The sequence below is a fragment of the Sebastes fasciatus genome, chromosome 9, assembly GCF_043250625.1.
Source record: "Sebastes fasciatus isolate fSebFas1 chromosome 9, fSebFas1.pri, whole genome shotgun sequence".
Classification (NCBI taxonomy): domain Eukaryota; kingdom Metazoa; phylum Chordata; class Actinopteri; order Perciformes; family Sebastidae; genus Sebastes; species Sebastes fasciatus.
Window position 1 is genome coordinate 10,305,192 of NC_133803.1, and position 21,800 is coordinate 10,326,991.

At 40.2% G+C, this 21,800-nt stretch overlaps 1 protein-coding gene across 1 annotated transcript in view; it reads left to right on the forward strand.

Moving 5' to 3' along the window:
- The first annotated feature begins 6,474 nt into the window (after window positions 1–6,474).
- The window catches only part of spock2 (SPARC (osteonectin), cwcv and kazal like domains proteoglycan 2), a 35,602-nt gene continuing 20,276 nt past the window's right edge, over window positions 6,475–21,800 (forward strand). Inside the window, exon 1 of the mRNA XM_074645965.1 lies at window positions 6,475–6,813. Within this exon, the coding sequence (XP_074502066.1) occupies window positions 6,625–6,813 (189 nt within the window). The 5' untranslated portion in view covers window positions 6,475–6,624. The remainder of the gene's footprint in view (window positions 6,814–21,800) is intronic.

The window sequence follows — 21,800 nt, forward strand, 5'->3', positions numbered from 1 at the left end:
GTGAGTGATTGACAGCTGCTCAGAGACGGCAAGGCTCCAGCTCGGCTCTAATTGGTTGTTTTCCTCCAGTCTGTGAAATCTTGCAGATGCCATTAGGAGCACCGGAGGACACAGAGACACATGATTTTTTTAAGATTACCTGTCTCATGAACTACTATATAGTGACCGTTTTATAAAAATAACTTTTTTTAATCATACTTGCTCCAATTCTACCCACTGCTGCTTTAATGGAGAGTTAGACTCTTCATCTTTGCCTGACCTTGAATTAGAAATAAAGTAAGTGGGTTTCTTTAAGTTTTGGCACATTTGGGAAAGTGGACAATCACAAAGAAGAACGAATTCATCAAGCAATGACTTCTTTTCTATGAGCTAAGCTTAAACCAACTGATGTAGCCCTTTGACACAAATGTGCTTTTTAAAATGAATGTTTCCAAGAAAACCTAATACCAGTTTCACAATGTGAAAAAGAGCCCAAGACAGAAAATTGCATGAGTATAAGAGAAGCTCATAGAGCATTATAGTTGAGTGACTGATTCTAATGTTTTTATTATATTATATATTTATATTATTTATACAATATATATTATATATTTTATTATATTCATATTTTATTTGTGTTTATCTTTGTCTCTATTTTCTGTTTATTTATTTAGTTTGTCAAGTTAGTCTTTGACAGTAAATTATGAATGAGTCTTCTTGATATTTGCATAACGGATGGGATGCATTGTTATAAAGTACTTTGCTAAACTAGGTCCCTGCTTTTTACTATGTTTTACTATGTTTATTTATTTATTATTTATAGATATTTATTATTAATAGATACATACAAATCGTGTATTTTAAATTACTGTAATTATTTCATAATACGCTGCCTGGAGAATGCCACTTTTTAGGCAACTCTCCTTCATATCCCTTTGCAAATTCTATATTGTATCTTTTTGATTCAATTTTAAAAAACAACAACAAACAAACTGCATGAGAGTATACAACATTGTTGCGGTGTAGTTTCTTTAAAAAGCACAAAAAGCCTTTAAGACCATTTGTTTAACTTGATTTAAAGAAAGTTAACAGGAGTGCAGTATAAAACAATAGAGATACATCATGCAACACAGGCACATATTTATACCAAATGCATGTACAGTGCATGAAATCAATATTTTATATAAAAACACCCAAAGGAGCTGGATTATTTGTAGTTTCCGGTTTGTGCCTTATTATTGATATTGATTGCATGTCACAGAGGCTGCATTAGTGAAAGGTGCATGAGTGAGAACGTCGATGCATACATGATGAGCCACATGACATCAGACAGAGAAAGAGATCCTGATCATTATTTATAAGTACTCTTACCGTGACTTGTCCCTGAGTGAAGCTATCTCTCATTTTAGAACCCTGTGCATTATTTAGCAATGCTGCCAATGTTCTGCTTTTTGTGTTTGGTTTTTGAATTAAACAAGACTTGTAGGGCTGTTGTGACTGCTCTTTGTGGGTCTTACAGTATTCTGGGTATCATCCATGTTTATACAGGACTAATGTTACATTTGCGTTATAGTTTCAATTCTTTTACCTTAAAGGAATAGTTCGATATTTAGGAGTTTTCGCAGCATGCTAACATTTGCTAATCAGCGCTAAACACAAGGTAGTAGGGGTGGGAATCACCAGAGGCTTCATGATAGCCTACGATATTATCACAATACTTAAGTCACGATCCTATTGCGATTTTAAACATGTTGCGATATGCTGAGTATTGCATTAAGATATATTGCAGTTTATTACCTTTTTTCCACCGCAAATTATGCAGATGTCAACATCTGTTTCATCTAATAAGATTCAGTTTTCACTCTGTTCATCTCATCATTCACATATCTTGAGGTCAGAGGTCAAGGGACCCCTTTGAAAATGACCTTGACAGTTTTTCCTCGCCAAAATTTAGTTATTTAGCGCTCTTCCCGCTAACATGACATGGTTGGTACCGATCGGTTCCTTTGGTTTTCTAGTTTTATATGATATCAGTATCTTCACTCTAGCTTTGCTACAACCTCTGAAAGACAGAATAGAGGCTGTTGGATTGGTAAGAGGTTAATGGTTTATATAATAAAAGATCGATACTTGACGTCCGTGTATCGATACAATATTGCCATGCAAAATATTGCAATACTATGCTGTATTGATTTTTCCCCCCACCCCGACAAAGTACAGCTGAGGCTGTTGGGAACGTTATTATTTTTGTAGGTATTTGGTTGTAAACCAAAGTATTGGACACATTGAACTTTTGACCTGAGGATGGTGCTAGAGATGAAAGGTGGGAGCATTACTGTTTTTACCAAATGTCATAGCAATCCATCCAATAATTGTTGAGATATTTCAGTCTGGCCCAAAGTGGTGGACCAACTGACGAACATTGGCATTCAAGAGGTAACAAAAAAAAACCAACAACAACGGAAAAGCAATTTCTGTTTCACAATTGAACCACAAAGCATTAAAAATACTTGCAAAAATATAATTTAAGTATTCTCCTAAAATTTGATGCCCATTTACCCCAAATTGAATGGGCCTGCAGCCCTTGTTAATATACTTGTACGGTAGCTATTTCCCAATTTGTGTTGCTAATCATGACACACAAAGAATGGTTAAACAACCTTCTAATCTCAGCAACTTCTTTGTCCACCGTTGACATATACACTCCATGAGTGGCCCATGGCTACCAAGCATTATCTTATAGGCACGCAAAGGCTCCTGTTCTTGATGACAGTAGCCAGCCACCATCTTTTGTCACTGAGCATCATCTGATCTTTACATTTCTTGCCATCACAATTAGTTTCCCCTCCTTTGCTTCACAAAGCATCAGACCCGGGGGAAACCGCGCTCACATGACTGACAGGGACGTTTTTTCCCCAGCTTTTATAAGGGGATTACCTGAAACCCCCCTATGGCTCTGTGACTCTAGGATTACTCAGACGTTTTCTCTTTAACTTGCTCCAATAAATGAGATGCACATTGTTGGCCTGCCATGTTCTGCCCTCCTCTCCTCTCCTCTCTCTGGATTCCCTGCTCTGTGACTGTCACATCACATCTGTCTTTGGGTTCACGACCGGGCCTGTGCCTGCCTGACTCCCAGTGCACCTAATATGTGCCTTGAAGGATGCGTAATGTTAATCACATGACCATTTTGCTTCATTTGACTCACTGCTCTTAGTTTGATTAATGTCGCTGAGGATGAAGCTGGCTGATTGTAGCAGCTGCAGAGCACTATGAACACTAAAATGCATGCAATAGATTAGTTTATAGCAGAGAAATGAGTGTTGCACTTCCAGTATGTATTACATACAGTATATGTAAAATAAGCTTTGTTGCTTTCTGACACTGATTTTGATCAATTTCTGCATATGTTTAATTCAAACAACTTCTCCCCCTCCCTTTATCTGTGCTCGTAAACTTGATTGCGTTCAGCTGAGAGATTAGATGACGCCCATGTCTCGTGCCTGCCGTTATTAAGAAGGCCTCAAAGATGTCTCTCTGCAGGATGAAATAAAGATGACATCAGTTAATCCAGCATTTCAATTACAAGCTGTGATTCGGTCGGTCTCTCTGGGGACCGGCTGGGACTGACTGCAGCAGGGAGAGATACAGCAGATCCAGTCAGATACTGTATGCGTGGCACAATGCAAATGCTCTGCCTCCCGGTAATGTATCAGAAAGCACTGCCGTTATCTGTGGGCCATCTGAACACGGCAGAGCAGCAAACTAATCCACTAACCTCCTCCTTTGTGTTGTCTCTTCATCAATCCAGGTTACAATTCTGAGGCAGAGCGGCAGCACAGACTTCACTTTTCAAGCTTTATGAAGACTTGCTGTTAGATTTTACGTATGTTTCAGGCAAAAGTTTGCCAAGTTATTTTATTTTTATGTAGGGTTGGACATACTGAAATAAAAGAATGCAATTAACAATCAATTTAGTTTATTCCAGTCCACAGGTTCACAGTAAAATCCCACACCAGTACAATAGCCCTGCTCATTAATTTGTGAGTATCTGTTAAGATGTGTCATGGAGGTGTTGATTCAGCTCAATGATAATATAGGCCTTTTTCACAGCATGTGATAGCAGGAACAGCACACGTATCATTAATATCATTAATTATGGCTGCATTGCATTTAGGTGCTCCAGTTCCAGGGCCCTGTTATTATGTAGCTCCACCGGCTCCCTGTCACGGCTTACTGGGCCACTTAAATGGAACAGAGCCATCGTTAATGTTATTAGTTGCACCTGTGCTTTTCCTGCTATGATCGAAAAATGTCTGCTGGGAAAAAAGGACTAGTTCAGAGATCATTCATAAAACAGGGATTTTTGACTGGTCTGATGTCATGAAAAGATTCATAGTCTGTGAATATTACACATCAAACATAAAGCTCTTTAATACATTATGTTACAATCTATACCATGAGGCTGCTTGTCCAATCACACAGTCATTTCTCTAAAATATTGTTTTGTGTTTGCTAAAACTATGTTAGACACATATAACGTGAGAAAGTTTGCCCCGGCTGGTGGGCGGTGCTTGGTATTTCCTCAACTGATCTCTCAACATGGCTGCCTGGTCACAAACTTTCTCATTTTACAGCTAAACAGTTACACTACAAGATGTTTCTGAAAACATTTGAGGAGAGAAATAGGCATTGCAGTAACAGAATATTGATTCATGTTTGATCAGCGCTGCCTAGTTTGACTGTTTGATCAGAGTTTGCGAGTGATTGACAGCTGCTCAGAGACGGCAAGGCTCCAGCTCGTCTCTGATTGGTTGTTTTCCTCCGGTCTGTGAAATATTGTAGATGCCATTAGGAGCACCGGAGGACACCAGATGACACATGCTTTTTTTCAGATTACCTGTCTCATGCACTACTGTCAGGATATAGTGACCGTTTTATAAAAATCCCTTTTTTTTAATCATATTTGCTCCATTTCTACCCACTGCAGCTTTAATTCAAACATATATGGTTTAAATGTTTTACTCATGTGGGATAAAAAACTTTGAAAATCAATAAAATATATTTACAAAAAAAGATTATAGAATTAAACTAATAACTGATTTATCCTTTCAGTCATGTCTTCAAGAAAAAATACCAAACATTCTCAGTTGTGAGGATTTGCTGCTTTTCTTAGTAAACTAAATATTTTTTTAGGTTTTGGACTGTTGGAATAAACTGTGAGAGGTATATTTTTCACAATGCTCTGACATTTTACAGAGTAAAGGGACTGTTTGTAACTTCTTACACGTATAAATCACCCGGGTCGGTGTCCCATGCGCGCTCGCATATGCGCACTCGCGTGTGGCTACGCTGTTCAGACTCAGACTCCAACACAAACTACACGGAAGCACCAAAACTGCAAAGTTATATCTAGTGAAGCCCGTCTTGCAAAAACAGTGTTAGCGGCGGTCGTAGTACGCTGGGGAGACTGTAGCTTTGGTCTCCAGGACCGGAGTCTCTGCTGTCCTCTGCTCCTCTGCCTGCCTGCCTTCACCCAGCTCGCTCAACCTCAAGTGCATGCGTGCACACAACACACTGCAGAAGACTTGGTAGCTCTGATAATATCTAGTAAATGTACAGTGGATGTTTGTGCAGAAATAACTGCTGCAGCTCCTCCAGACCAACAGAGGTTTTCCGTGTCTTGTGAAGTGACGGGGCTCCGCAGCGAGAAACGTTATCATCTCCGACCAAAACTCCGGTGTCTCCCCTGTTCCCTCCGGCCGCGGTCGGGGGGCTGAAGCAGGAAAAGCCAACACTAGGATCAGCAGTGATTCATGGAGAGACCTTCGTCTGGTCAGCTAACATTACTGCCAAGCAGCTGAAATATAGAGTGATATTGTGGTTTTAGCTGATGTGTGTCTCCTCACGGTTTTGAGCGATGCTCGTTCATGTCTATTTAGAGCGAGCACAAGCGCGAGCCCGACGCTGACTTTCGTTGATTTAACGGCCACAGGTGTCGCTGTTAACAAGCAATTCTGATATTTACAAACAGTCCCTTTAAGTCAAATATATATGGTTTAAATGTTTAACTCATGTGGGATAAAAACTTTGAAAATCAATAAAATATATTTACAAAAAAAGAAACATTTATAGAATTAATGTAATAACTGATTTATCATTTCAGTCAGTCAGGTTTTTGACTGTTGGAAGAAACTGTGAGAGGTATATTTTTCACAATGTTCTGACATTTTACAGATTAAATGATTAATCAATTCATTGTGAAAATGGAAATAATCCTTTAGTGGCAGCCCTTGATTCAGATACTGCCCCACATACCAAACAGACTGTCCCACCTGAGCATGCCATGAGTGGGGGTGCAGTATGTAAACACCAACTTCAACATTAAAATGCAAATAAGCCTGAGAGGTATTCATATAAACATACCACAGCACCAGGACTACTATCCTCTCTCTCTCTCTTTCTCTCTCTCCCTCTCTCCCTCTCTCCCTCTCTCCCAGCAGCAGAAGGAGCATCCTATAGGCTAATCATCAGTTGGTCCTCTGAATCCAGCCTCAGCATCCTCCCCCTCCTCCCAGCAGAGGACAGACAGCCGACAGCCGGTGGTTGTGTGAGCGCTTGGTGAGGTGTTTTTAGTCCGCTAACATGGTGGAAATGACGGATATCAGGTGCCTTCTCGTCCCGCTGGTGATGCTGGCTGGCTCGACCTTCCAGACCGACGTGAAGAGCGTCAAGGAGGCGGACAAAACGAGCAATTTCATGGAAGACGAGCAGTGGCTGTCCACCATTTCACAGTACAGCCGCAAGATCAAGCACTGGAACCGCTTCAGAGATGTAAGTGTTGACGGAGAGATGCGCGCTGATGCGGTAGGCTGCTGAGACAGTAGGAATAATGATCACACACTTTCTTATATAGACTGAATAATACAAACTAACTTGGTGCTGTTGTTGGAACATAGCTCTAACACTGTAGAAACACACACACACTTAACAAAAAATGTTTCAAATATTCATAAATAATTACTTTAAGGTGTATATTTGTGTGGCAAAAATATAAATCTATAACATATATATCCTATTGGAATAAGAAGATGGAAAGAGAACATATGAGGGATTTTGTTTAAAGTGTCTTATTTTGAATGAATATCATCTTCATGAACACATATTGCCCAAATGTCTTTAAAGGATTACTCAACATATATTGCATATTATGATTAGGATAGTTTGGGATAATGGTATAAATGGTTGTCCTATATAAAATCAAACACACAGACTGGATGTTTTTACTTTACTTCTCAAAAATCCAGGGTGTCTTAAAGTGATGTTTTTAATTGGGGAGCTTCCATGAGAGCTTTATACCAGAAATGCCAGGTCAAAATAAAGCTATACAGTTGCTATTACTCTTCCCACTTTTAGTATTATGGGCCCTTTGGTTAATTATAAGCAATTAATGTTTTAGTTCCACGTGCACAGCAGGAGCAGAATAGACCTATTCCATCATACTGCTGCCCTTAATGTGGGCTACCTCAGATGTGTTTCCAGACGTGTCCCAGGAGATTTTCACAAACAAGAGAATTAAGCAATTAGAGCAGAGAGGCGGGGATTGATTGATGTGCATATTCACCTAGTGAACAGACTGAACTGGGTTGCAGGGATTGATTAGAGCCTGCAGGCTGTATACGCACGGTGATATATTATTGCTGTGTCTGTTAATGTATGGACATAATTTTGCCTCCGAGCTCTGGGAAATGATTACTAATGATCCCAACAGGATTTGGACAACAGTGCAGTTGGATTATGTTCCATATAACTCCTGTTAATTGGGTTTTAATTGATCCATTGTGGCTGCGAGCACGTGATGGGTATCATTATTGGATTGGAAATGTGAGCAGTTGGGCTTCAGCTACATGAGAACAATGCCATATCTTCTCAGGAGGAGAAGTCTTTCTATATTAAGTAATGACCATGGCAGAGAGGCTAAGGTGTCATTTTTTGATCCGCATTCATACGCCTCCTTAAGAGCGTCCCTGAAGAAAAGGTGAACGTGTGTGAAAATTGGCAGCCGCCCCTCCCGGGATGGGATTACTCTGACTGTGATTACTTGAGGAGAATGTCCTCGGGAACTGTGCTTAGGGAAGTAATGAAATTGTGGGCATGGAGAGATTAAGTCAGAATTATTGTGGGATTATAACTCTTAACTGGATGCTGCTCTATATTTACACAGCTTCGATCCAAAATGTTAGTAAGAGCAGCAACTTCACTCTGAATTCAGCACATCCTGATTGACTATGCAAAACAAAAACCTTCAACCAAGAGTGAATAAAATCACAAACACACGAGTATGTGGAGCATCCCGAGATATAAACGCTTCTTCTTAACGTTGCTTATAAAGGACCTATTATGCTTTTGTGCTTTTTCCCTTTCCTTTAGTGTGTTATATCGTTTTTTGTGCATGTGAAAAGGTCTGCAAAGTTAAGGCTGGCCCTCACTAAAAGATTTTTCAAATCTGAACAGATTTTGAAAATGTGAGAGACCCCACACATAACGACATGTTATGTTAAATTTAACAGTTTTGTTCCTATAGTGTGTGGTGAGCAACGATTTGGCCAAAACTGCACACCACACACTAACGGATTTCGTTCACGAACAAGGGTCACCACTAAAAAAAATGAAAATCTCGCTAAATCTCTCGCAATCAAACGTGATTTTAGTGTAAGAAGAATTAGACTTGGAAGAATTGAACTTTCGAGCCGATTGGGGGATGTAAAAAACACTCTTAACATACCTCACACCACAGGAATATCTGGAAAGATAATCTTTAGAACCATCAAAAAATCTGGGCTTTGTTGGCGATGTCTTGAGAGGGGAATCGGGCCCAAAATCGGCTTGATTCTCGTGTAGTGTGTACCCAGCATTACAAAGCCCAAAGTCCACGCCAAAGGGAATTACTCTCCCCCCACAGAAATGTATTATCCAAATGTTTTACCTTGTGATGTCACCAGGTAAAACATTTGGATAACACCTGCCTAGCTGCTTGTTTTGCACACCTTCAAACAAAGCTAGTTAAAGCGGAGCTGGAGCGGAGTCCGAAGCCAGCTGACCAATCAGAGCAGACTAGGCTTTTTGGGAGGGGGCAGGAGCTCAAACAGAGCGTTTCAGACAGAGGGTGAGAAGAGGTGCTGCGGCACAGCCCTTATCAGAAAATTAAAGTGTTTTTTTAAACATTAAAGCATGCAAACATGTTCTAGTAGAAACCCAAAATACAAGTATGAACCTGAAAATAAGCATAATAGGTCCTCTTTAAGGGGTTGCCATGTAGAGTGAAGATGTCACTTCTTGCTCTGCTTTCCCTTTTTCTTCCCTCAATTTAACATCAAAGCTGCAAACAGTTCCAGTTCCACACTGCGTCTCTTTCATGTTCATTATTCCCAGAGGTGATTGCCTTAATGCGTGCGTTTGCATAACAGTGCATACATGTGTGATCGCTTCTTACACTCTTGCAAGTGCCAAAGCGAGACTTTTGTCGGGCGCTGTTGCATCTGTGCGTGTTTGTGATTGCGTTAAAGGGCAGGAGCGGTGGTGGTGGTGTCTCTGGTGGTGATGATGATGATGACAGGAGAAACATCAGAGAAGCAAATCACTGAAACTCCCCGGGGGGAATCGCCAACAGAAACCACTTTGATTTCAGCTTGCTGCCGTAGCAACAGCAGCCTCTGTGTTCTGGTGTTGAAATAGAGCATGCATCACCGAGGGTCTGATGACTCTATCCCCATCACCAGTCCTGCTTCAGGGTGGAAGGAATAAGTGGAAACATCCTTTATTAGGATTTCTTTGTATCATTCAAACTTCAACTGAATTGCATTTGTGCAACCGACTAGTTTTTCTTAATGAGAGCTGCTGAATATTGAATATAATGAACATTTAATTGGTGTTGCTTCATGCTGGTCTTTGAGCTAAAAAAAAATTTGAACTAGAAAATGAGCAGTTCAGTCTCTGGGAATGATACGGTTGATGTATAAAGGATGCCAACAATGACACAGTTATAGGTAGTCAGATTACACAAATTGATGTTGACTTGCACAGTCCTCCGAGAGCTGAACATTGAATATTAATCCGACACTGGAAAGCAATAATCAAAGCTGCGCAACATGAAAGACGAGCTCTTTCGTTCTCCCTTTTTGCATGCGCGCAAAGTAAACACACCCAGATGCACGCAAACCCCTCACACTCACACATAACACACAATACATAGGCTGCAGCAGGACACACTCTGTAAATATTTCATGTTTATTCTCTTATGAAATGTAAAAGCCGAATCTGGATAAGAGGCTCTTTCTCTTCCAATAAAAATAGCTCCCACACTTCAATTCAATCTATTTCACAGGAAGACAAGGCGATTAGATTTAACAGTTACAGTCAACAAATAATAGAATGGGATACCTTCAATCCTTTAATCTGACAGGTGCACTCAACATTTCATTTCACTAATGCACCAAATCCAGGAAAAAAAAAGAAAACATGGGAACGGGGGAAGGCAGTAACTGAATGCAGAGTTGTTATTTCAACAGCAAAGGACTTGGTGTTATTTGCTCAATTCTTATGAGCCATTAGGCACTTTTAGTTGAAATTAAAATGGGTACAACATGGAATTGTTTATTAATATCTTTATTATTTTATACAACCAGAAAGTACTAATAATGAACCTTCTGGACAGCCCTATAATGCAGTGGTTCCCAACCAAGGGGGTGCACTAGGATTTGTCTGCTCTGAGGTTATCAAAATTAGATTTTTCACATTTATAACTAAAATCATAATAACACACTTACTGGATAATTTATACAAAAGTCTGTATATAAAACTATATATTTTTGCTACTTAGAAGGCCACATTCTGTTTAATCCCCGGTATTTCTGCACAGTTGCAGATAAAGATCAGCCTACACTAATATTATTAGTATTGTACTATTTGTAGAAATAGATTACAGTGGTGGCTGTGAAGGCTTTTTGTGACTTGTGTTATCCAAACATTTCCAATAACTCCAGTGCGTTGTAAAGTCCAAAAGTCAAAATGTATTTAAAAAAAAAGATAGATGTGATCATTTCAGAAATTCTATTTTTTATCTAACGAAAATATTCTGCTTCAATCCATATTTGTTGGCGTTTAGCCTTTCAAAAACAACATCATCAATGTGGTCAAAAACCTATTTGCTCTCCCGGGAGGCACACACCTGTATCAACGGGGTGGCCTAGCAGCAATCTAACATCATAGATTACATTTATTTAACCACAATAATAAGAGATCTATTTTGATTTTAACACTATTATAGTAAATTAATCAAGTTGTTACAAAAAAAATCATATTATGTAACATTATGGGACATACAGTTGTTAGAAACAAATTGCAGATATGATAATAAAAATCTTGTTGGTCATCATGTACTCACTTTCATTTTAAGCAGCATTTTTAAGACCAGACACTGAATGAAAATTTGTTTGGCACACAGGAATTCTCAATTACAGGGACAATTAGAAGTCAACTGGGATCATCTCACGAGGCGCTGTCAATTTTCATATCACTGTGAAATTAAAGGCCTTTAGACTAAAGCGTTTTATGCACAGCGGATCCAATTCGGTATATGTCTACTAAAAGCAAATCAACAGAAAATTCAATTTTTTGCTCAACTTCCCTTGTAAAAATGATACTGTCCATGAAACTGCCGAGCCATGAAATTGGCCTGGTATGTTTCATTCCTGTTGATTTAAGATAAACTCAGATATGTACTGTACCTAAAAATGGAAGATGATTAGGACTTAGCAATGCGAGCTCACCCGGAAGGAGGCTGTTTATTGTCACGCATGCCGGCGTGAACATGGAAGAAAGAGCTCAGTGTTTATGATGTGATTTTTGGTTAATATTTTTCTTGTTTTCTCTGCATCTTATCCAGCGCTTTCTGTGCCTGGTAAATCCTTATCTTAAAAACACATGCCTTTCCACTCTGGTAGCTCTGGACCACCCAGTGCCACCCCTGCCTGCACCTGTTATCCATCCATTTCACTTTTAAGGGATAGAAAAAACAGTGCCAGGCACAAAAACGTGATGTTGGTGTATTAAATATGTAGAATGGGGGAAGCACTTGCGACTGGTTCTGGCAATCTGACAAGAACCTTTCACGAGAGGTTTACCTCTACTCCCCTGCCATGATTTTAGCCTTAAACTGGCTGCAGTCCAGTTCAATTTGAACACTTTGTGATTGCAGGGCACCTGTCAGTGCTCCTTTTTATCATTTCACTATAGCGTACAAAACATAATTGTAGATAATGGCATCCGTAACACTGGAGCCAAATACTCCATTAAAGACTATCCAGATGAATAGTAAATTATCATCACCAGCCCTGCGCTCAGACTGGCTTTCCTATCTTGCAGCCCCCTCGGATGTTAGAATAGACTGATGCATTAAAGCTATGAATGATGATAACAGCTTATCAGAAATCCATTAGTCTATCTCGTCATACTTTGTTCTGGCATGAGTCGTGCCTTATCATACTCCAGATTCTTTATTGGGCTTGCAAACCGTCCAGAGCTGTGTTGGCGATGCAGATGGTTCTCGAATCCCCTCCAACAGTTTTGGGAAAGATGGTCCAGACTACTGGTGCGCTGTGGGGTGTCTTGGCCGGCTACCAGACGCCCATAGGTGGGCTGTAATTGAGTAGAGGAAGAAAAAAGGAACAGCTTTTCATATTGCCCCTGCTTGCACAGCTACAGCTGCTCCCCCACTGCAGTACAATAGCCACAGCTGAAGGGCACAGGTGCCGCAGAGAGACAGGGAGAGGATTTCCTAAGTAGTGAAGAAAGGTGATAAATATCAAATTTCTTTGCAGATGCAATTGTATGCGAAATTCAATAAATGCATCTGCACCCAGAACTCTCCACACAGGTGTTACTAATAGCTGCAGAAAAAGAGACACAGCAAAAGCATCCTTTTGTACAACAAACAATTGTTCTTCCCTACAGATGCTACAAATCCCTGCACTCCAGTATTTCACATGCATGACTTCTTGGAGTGACCTGCTCCTGTGTTGGCTACACCTGGGAGTCGCTATGCCTAATAGGTATGGAGGATGGAACCTGCCAAAATAATAAATAAATAAATGACCTGATAAATAAATAGAAAATAAATAAAAAATGAATGCAAAAAGAAATTAATACATAAAAAAAAATAATACATAAATAAATAAAAGGGAAAATTAAACAAGATTAAATAAATAATAATGATTAATAGAAAAGATAAATAAAGAAACAATTAAAACAAATATCAATTTATGTCACATTTTATCAATTAATTAATGGCTATATTTATTTTAATATTATTTTTGCTACATTTAATAACATATTTATTTAGTTATCGTGTCATTTATTTATTTATTTTAATTTTATTTTGGCAGGTTCCGTCCTCTATAAATAGGCTGTTTGCTGCAGAGAATACCCGACATCCAGGAATCTGCATGTAATGAGCTCTTTGTGGGATACTTCCAATGTCCTCCTGTAGTTAGAAAACCTGAATGTGCAGTAAATAGCTCAGCTATCAGCAATAAAAAACCCAAAATAATTTGTGTCGGTGCGATGTTAGTTTGTATAAATTAGATACAAAACAGGGCAGTTTGAAACTCGAGTTGTAGGCTATGTGTTTCAAGATTAACTCTCATTTGAAAATGCACTTCACCTCTTAAATTATTATGACACTGTGTTGCTTTTGAAATTCTGTAAGGCAGGTTCAATAAATTACACCTTTTTTTCTTTTAAAAGTAACAATAACTCTAAGTGGTAGTGGCCGTCCCTACAGTAAATGCCACACAAGTGTTATTACCTTTGGGCTTGAGCCAGACTGAGTCACAGCCAGTGTTAGATGATCAGCTCCCGTAGGCACAGTACAGCTGATACAGGAGAATTTGATTAGAAAACGTTATTGAAAATAGCCCATAGTAGCACAAATCGGAGGGTTTTAGCACCTGAGAGCACCTGAGCGTGATGGGCTTGTTGGAAAAGTGTTGGCTGTAATCAAACTCAGAAAAACATACACACACATACAGGTATACGCACACACAGAAACCCACAGGGTTTGGAGGGGAGATGCTTGTTTTGAAAGGAGTTGGTCACGTTCAGAACTAACTCAAGACATAACATGACTTGAGGGATTTAGTAAGAGCAATACTCCATGAAAAAATAACTTTTTTTACCCTTTCCAAAAACCAAAAATACAAGAGCAAAATAGTGTGTTTGTCTCATGGGTTTATAATAAGAACTGGATATCGGAGCCCAACATAGTGCCTATTCATTCCACTGAGATTTGCTTGCTGGCGCATTCACCAAAAAAGTTTTTTAGCTTCCGGGTTTACTTCCGGGTTATGCAGCCCAGTGAATATGTGCAGTAGTGCTTCTCCCACTGGCCTCGCCTGCGAGTTCCCGCTCAGCCCAGAGACTTAAAGGGACTATTTGTAAATTTCTGAATTGCTTGTTAACAGCGACACCTGTGGCCGTTAACGTCTGGTTCGCGCTAGCTCGCTCTACATAGACATGAACGAGCATCGCTCAAAACAGTGAGGCGACACACGTCAGCTAAAAGCACAATATCACTCTATATTTCACCTGCTTGGCAGAAATGTTAGCTGACCAGACAAAGGTCTCTCCATGAATCACTGCTGATCCTAGTGTTGGCTTCTCCTGCCTCAGCCACCGGGGCTGAAGCAGGAAGAGAAACGTTGTCGCCTCCCGACTGCGCCCGCAGAGGAGACACCGGCACCCGGTCGGAGACGATAACGTTTCTCTCTGCTGAGCCCCGTCACTTCACAAGACACGGAAAACCTCTGTTGGTCTGGAGGAGTTGCAGCATTTATTTCTGCACAAACGTCCACTGCACATTCACTAGATATTCTCAGAGCTAAACTAACTCTTCTGCAGTGTGGAGTGAGAGCATGTTCACGTCTAGAGGTGGAGCGAGACAGTGTGTGCAGTGTGTGAGTGAAGGCAAGCAGGCAGAGGAGCAGACTTCGGCCACACGCGAGCGCGCATAAGCGAGCGTGCATAAGCGAGCGCGCATAAGCGAGCGCGCATGGGATCCCGACCCGGTACATTTATACGCTTTTACGCTACGAGTATTAAATACTTGACGAATCTCCCTTTAAGGTACATTTTTAACAGATAAATATTGTGTGGGCTGCACGGTGGTGCAGTGGTTAGCACTGGCGGCTAGAGGGTTGCAGGTTCAAATCTGGCTTGGGACCCTTCTGTGTGGAGTTTGCATGTTCTCCCCGTGTTAGCGTGGGTTTTCTCCGGGTACTCCGGTTTCCTCCCACAGTCCAAAGACATGCAGGTTAGGTTAATTGTTGACTCTAAATTGCCCGTAGGTGTGAATGTGAGTGTGAGTGGTTGTCTGTCTCTATGTGTCAGCCCTGTGATGGACTGGCGACCTGTCCAGGGTGTACCCCGCCTTCGCCCAATGTCGGCTGGGATCGGCTCCAGCCCCCCCGCGACCCCTAACGGGATAAGCGGTTGCAGATGGATGGATGGATGGATGGAAATATTGTGTGATTAATTAGCATTAATTGCATTAACTATGGACAATCATGCAATTAATCGCAATTAAATATTTTAATTGATTGACAACCCAATTTATTATAAATCCATGGTTTGTCTGCTCCAACAACAACCCAAACCCAAACTAGTTAGTATGTCAGGCTACTACATACAGTAGTAACCTAACCCGGGGCTCCTCCCGAGGCCAAAGGCAGTTTATACTAGCCTACAATATTTTTTGGATGTTCAAAATATTTTTTTTATTATATATTTTATTTATTTATATTTCTAATTTTTACGCATTAGATATGAGTAAGCTTGGTGATTGGACTTGTTAGGCACCAGAAATGACAGACAGCCTGCCTTTTACACTTGATGAGCTAGTTTTCAGTCCTTTGTTGGTGTGTGTGGTCTGGTTGTAAGTGACTCTCTTATTCGATTACATTGTGTTCAACTCCCCTGTCTCAAATCATTGGCTGTTTCTTATCCTCCTTGTAGCCCCTACCAATGCAACATCATTGATTTTCCATTGTTGCACATGTGTGTTTTTCAGTCGAGCTCTGGGTTTTCAGTGAAGTGTGAAGGTTCTCGCTGTTTGTACCAGATTCTCCTGTGAGTTGCAGACTGTTTTCTTATTCTCCGCAGGGCCCTGAAAGGCACAAGGGCTGATTTTATTTATAGATAGTGAGTACAGGGCTGGCATGAGTGCACAATGGACAAAGTAGGATTTTTATAACTGTAACTGTGTGTGTGCATGCTGTGCGTATTGCAAAACGACAAGGACGATGCAAGAAAGTTTAAGAACCGCATCAAACTTTCTGTCAAATTCAGAGAAACAAGTCGATTTTTTAGTCTTGTGCCTTCTAATATGTATCCGGTGAAATGGAAAAAGCAATTCATCGTTTACATAATTGAGTGCAATTTTCAGCTAGCTTTTATATTTGACCTTTTATTAATCCGTTGCTGTCGCAGTACTTTTGACGTCACTCATCTCTACTTGAGAGTGAAGAGTGTGTGAAGAGCCTTCCTTGAATGAGGCAGGGAATTATTTTATAATAAAGCACAATATCTATAATATTGAAGTGTCACACACTTCAGTGCAGATGTAAATGAACACCTTTTGTCCAACACCTTCAGTGTGAAAGAGATTACTCATGTATGAATCAGTAAGGAGAAGTGTAATGCAGACAATATGTCTATTCATCTGTCAAAGTATATTTATGATACGAATGGAAATCTATCTGTAAACTGAAGCTTAGGGCCAATGCTCAAGGTTGTAATTGCTTTTTTTTCGTGCAACCTGGTGTATCTATTGTATCATTCACACAATCCACATTTGGAAGGGCTTGGCTTACATTTCATTTCTGATCAAACTTTTCTTCCTTAAGGTCCACAGTCCTTCTCATGTTTTCTATTCATATCATAGTAATAATGAAGCCACACTTGTAGTCACTAGACCTAATCTCAATGACGTCAAAGAGAGTGCCGGTTCACATGGGAAATGCGGTTTACAGAGTGGAAATGCACCAGAGGCTCTGCAGATACACACAAAAACAGAGGATACATCAATACAGAAATAAATCAGGATATCAAAATAATGGAAATACATATAAAAAATTCATCCACTAAACTCCATCTATAGCATAATGCTTGTATATATTATATATATATATATTTAAACCCACAGGGTGTAGAGAGTCTAACTGCTCCTTAAGTCCATTGCTTTGAGCCAAGGTAATAATTGAAGGTGACTCAGCTGAGCATATCATCATTTATTAAGCTATCTTCTCTCATCTTGACTTTGGTGGCAGGACAGTAAGAGGACAATGTTCAGAGAAACTTAAGTAAAAAAAAAAAATCAATGTGAAACAATAAAACTTAGGAGAAAATGTCCTTCCATCCCCAGTGGAAATCACACATACATACATTGTTTTTGGGACTGTTCTAAAAGCGCTAAGTCCTGGTCATGTATAACAAAGGAGTCGAGTACAATTCTGAAATGTAATATCTGTAAAGATCCTGGGCAGTTTTATTGGGACTGCTATCCAAAGCGGGAGTCCTCGACTTTCAAAGATCTAAGTTGCTAATAACCTTATTTTCTATATTTACTATTTAATTGAATCCTAGAAAAAAAACATTGGTAACGCAATGAAATAAAGAAATGTTCAGAGTACTTCCCAAGGAAAGACTCAGTGCCAAAATAAAAAGGAAATGAATGCAGCTTCATAAATGTATGGCAGCCACTGATAAATCACTTACCCAATTATCTAAGTGACTTCATTCAAAGAGGAAGTGACACAATGGACTGGGAAGCCCTTCTACAATTCCCTTCATGAATGATTTGCATGTAAACAATAGTGCGTTAGGAGCAGTGTGTACTGTGAATTAGCTTGTGAATTTCACCAAGGCATCAATAAATAGGCTATATCTTTATCCAGAAGAATAAATCATCATTTATTTGTTGATTATATTTAGTATTATTAATCTGATTCTGCAATGTAACTAGTAACTAAAGGTATTAAATAAATGTAGTGGAGTAAAATGTACAATACATCCCTCTGAATTAAAGTGGAGTATAAAGTATAATGTAGCAGAAAATGAAAATACTCAAGTAAAGTACAAGTACTTAAGTAAATGTACTTAGTTATTTTCCAGTGTGGTGCTACATATGTTTTTTCTTCTTTCCTTCTAGTCATCTCACAACAGATTCATCTTGCGACTCCTAGTGGGAACCGTTGTTCTACATCATGGCTTCGTCCCCACCCTTAATTTGTCCATAGATCCAGTTCCCAAAAGCACTAACCCCCGCTTCACCTTTTACTCATCCAGTCCTCCCAGCTCTCTTACATAAGCCTCGCTCTTGACTTCGTCCTGCAAGGGAGGCAGACCAGACTCTCGGCGTTTGATGCTCTGCTCTGCAATCTTGAAGCATCAGCTCAGAGCGCTGTGCGCACGCAGAAATACAGGAATCAGCAGGCTTGCTTCTCGTGCCCTGCGGCCAAGCGTGCATGAAGATAAGAGGAGTGCATATAGGATGAGAATATTGTTGAGGGGGTTTTGTTTCATCTCAGGCGCGTCTCATGTGATCTGTAAACCAAAGTGTGAACAGCAACAGAGTCTTTATGTGAATCTCTAGGTGGGAGGAAGTGATACGGTGCTGTAAGTAGCATCGCTGCTGAAGACAACCTGGGGGCAATATATTTTTTTATTTTTCAGATTTGTTTCATCAGATTTTGGGGTTACATTTTGTACTATAACAGTATCCAACAGAGTTTATTTCAGTAATGTGCTTCCGCAAGATTTTCATTGATGTAAAATAAAACATCGGTGCATTTGTCGGATGTGCTATTTCAAAACAAGAGATGTTTATTGCACTTTTTGAATGCTGAACCTAGTCTCTTTTTTCACTATTTTAAGCTGAAATTAGGCTGTTTTGCTGCTTGCTGATCAGCCAATTGATGCTTTCCATCTCTGAGAGAAATCCTCATTGTACACGGTCAGCCTCTGTGCATTCATCTCTCAGTGACTCTCGTCTTTGAAGGGGTTGGTGCAATTGCTTAAGGACCTTTCGCTGTCGACACAGTTGACTGGGAAGAGGATGAAATAGAGGAGTTCAGCGGCAGAGGAGGTGGGCATGCAGCCCGGTCCTCGAAGTCTGGAGGGAGATTACAGTAAGGAGGACCTTCAGTGTGAGAGTCTCATTTTGCAAAGCAGGTGACTGTCTGATCAAACCCTCGCTAGCCTGCACTTGTCTTCGTTATATAAGTTAAGGAAATGCGTTGTTCCAAAAAAAAAACTATGTTTACATTCATGACTCTGGAGAGCAAAGGTGGAAGTTGTGTGATGTAGTTATAGAGCTTTGACATTTTTTTTCTGTAGGAAATTACACACTCAACATGGCTTTGATGAAACCTGAACCACCGAAATCAAATATATTTGCATCTATTTAACTTATAAGGTTGGAAAAGGCTTACAGACTGGGACCTCCCTTGATTCTTGTGTTTACTTTACAGCAACTCTGAGGCTTTTTCACCGCACTCATAAAAAGGTTTTGGCCACAGAGACACTGTCATACACGAAAAAACGGAGATTGGAGTCTGTGTGGGCCGAAATTCACAAACCCTTGTGCTTTTTGTGATAGAAAGGGCGGTGTGCACATTGTAGCTCTGCTGTTGGGTTTGTTGAATCCACAGAAGGCCGATATTAACGCTAATCGTGAGAAAAGGTCAAGTATTAAACCTTCATCCGGCAGACGGATCTCTACATGAGAGTGTTATTACTGTGTCCTTTGTTAGTGATGAAGCAGAGATGCACTCCGCCGTCACCACGAACAAACCCCTCAGGGTGTCCACAGTGAACACAGACTGCATCTGACAGCTGACATTTACCTAGAAACACCTGTCAGTCACACAAGAGACCTGTCAGATAGACCCCACACATTCTTTTCAGCGAGTTTCCTGTTTGTTCTTCTTTTTCAATCCACCCAACAAGCACGATATCTGTCACTTTTTTTTAAAGAGATCTTTTTTTGTGCTGTTCCACTTGAGCTGAGCCCAATTTTACAGTGGACAGGCTCATCGGGTCGTGATCCTCATCCTACAGATACGAGGGATTGTGATGTGTCAGTCAGTATTGTGGAGCTCGGCAGCAGGGTGAATAGTCTGCCATGTTTGATGCGGTGGGTAAGCTTCCCCCGCTCCGCTTAACAAGAGGAGATCTTTCTGATGTTATCAGGTAGATCACAGAGCTCCTGGATACATCCGAGTGTTTTCAGCTCTCAGCTTGCGTCCTCTAATCACTTCTGTGTAAAAAAGAAAAGAAAAACGGCAGTCGTTTCATCAGAGTTCCGCTCTGTGAGTCATGTTTTCGAGTGATATAACTTCTCTGCCACGTGCCAAACTTGTCACCGTGCTCCGCGTCTCATGCTCACTTTCATTGTACACTCAGGAGAATTTATTTTCCCCCGAATACATTTTCTGCAGCCCTCTCCTTTATGAAATCATTGATTTCCAGTCCTGTCAGCGCAGCAGGACACTTCCCTCATCGGTCCTGGCAGAAACACAAATACAGAAAGGCTGCTAAATAATGCAGCAGCTGAAGTGTCAATAAAGAAGGCATGGGAGGCGTCAGATTAATGGCCAGGTCGTAAACTCTTTGAGGTCTTTACCCTGCTAATGCGTGACTCAATCAGGCCCAACAAGGTTAAACTACATAACCGGCAATCATTCATGAAGCTCAACTGGGGCGTTGAGTTAAAATCCAGACAGCAGTCAGTTCACTGGAAGTGATTTTTTCTGTCACCGAGCGGGGGAAATGAGCTCGGTCGGCACTGCAGCGTGAAGAGGATGAGCAGAGCAACAGCAGCGCAGTCTGGTATATGTCGACCCTCGAGTGGAAGTCCTTGCCAGTGATGAAAATATTTACCTCTGTGAAATGAAACTGTGAGGGTCAAAGAAGAAAAGGTCACAGCTTTCATGAGGGCTGCTTATTTCATGTGTTGTGTCAGAATTTATCGCCTTCCGGGGAGCTGTTTGGCACACGCTTCCAGTTCAGTAAATGTTTACGGTGATGAGTAAGTCATCTCTAAGGAAGGGGGGGTGGCCGATTGTAAATATCTTGAAATGACTCATATTTATCATTTCAGACACAGCAATATGCATCTCTACACCTGTACATGTCTCCTCTGGGATTCCCTTATGTTTGAAGGAAATGCAGTCAAATGTGTCTAATTTAATGCTCTTACATCGGTGTGAATTTTACGGTTTATTGAGATATGTTTCAAGTTTCAGCAAGAGAAAACTAGTCATAAAGGTCTATACTGTCAAATTTTTATTCACTTTTTCTACATTTATTTAATATTAAAGGCCCTGATAGCAAAATTTCTTATGACTTACAAGAATATGCTGTTTTCTGACAAAGGTGAAACAGTTTCACAGGAGATATTTCTGTATTTATGTTTTTTTTATCTTGCTTTTCTCACTGGTTTATAAATTGAGCGAGATTGGGAAAGATTGGGCTGAGTCACTGTCAATCAAATCTGATAAAGGTTTTGTGAGTTAAAATCTTTAAAAGGATGTCTTTCCAAATTTGTTTGTCGCTTATTTGGTTTAAAATGAACATAAAATGTCTTTCAATGTCATTGAATGCAGCTTAATACCCTGTATCTTTTCTTCTTCACTAATATTGGCTCTTTTCTCTCCTTTTTGCTGTCATTTCACCAGGAGGTAGAGGTCAGTTCTCTCCTATTTTTC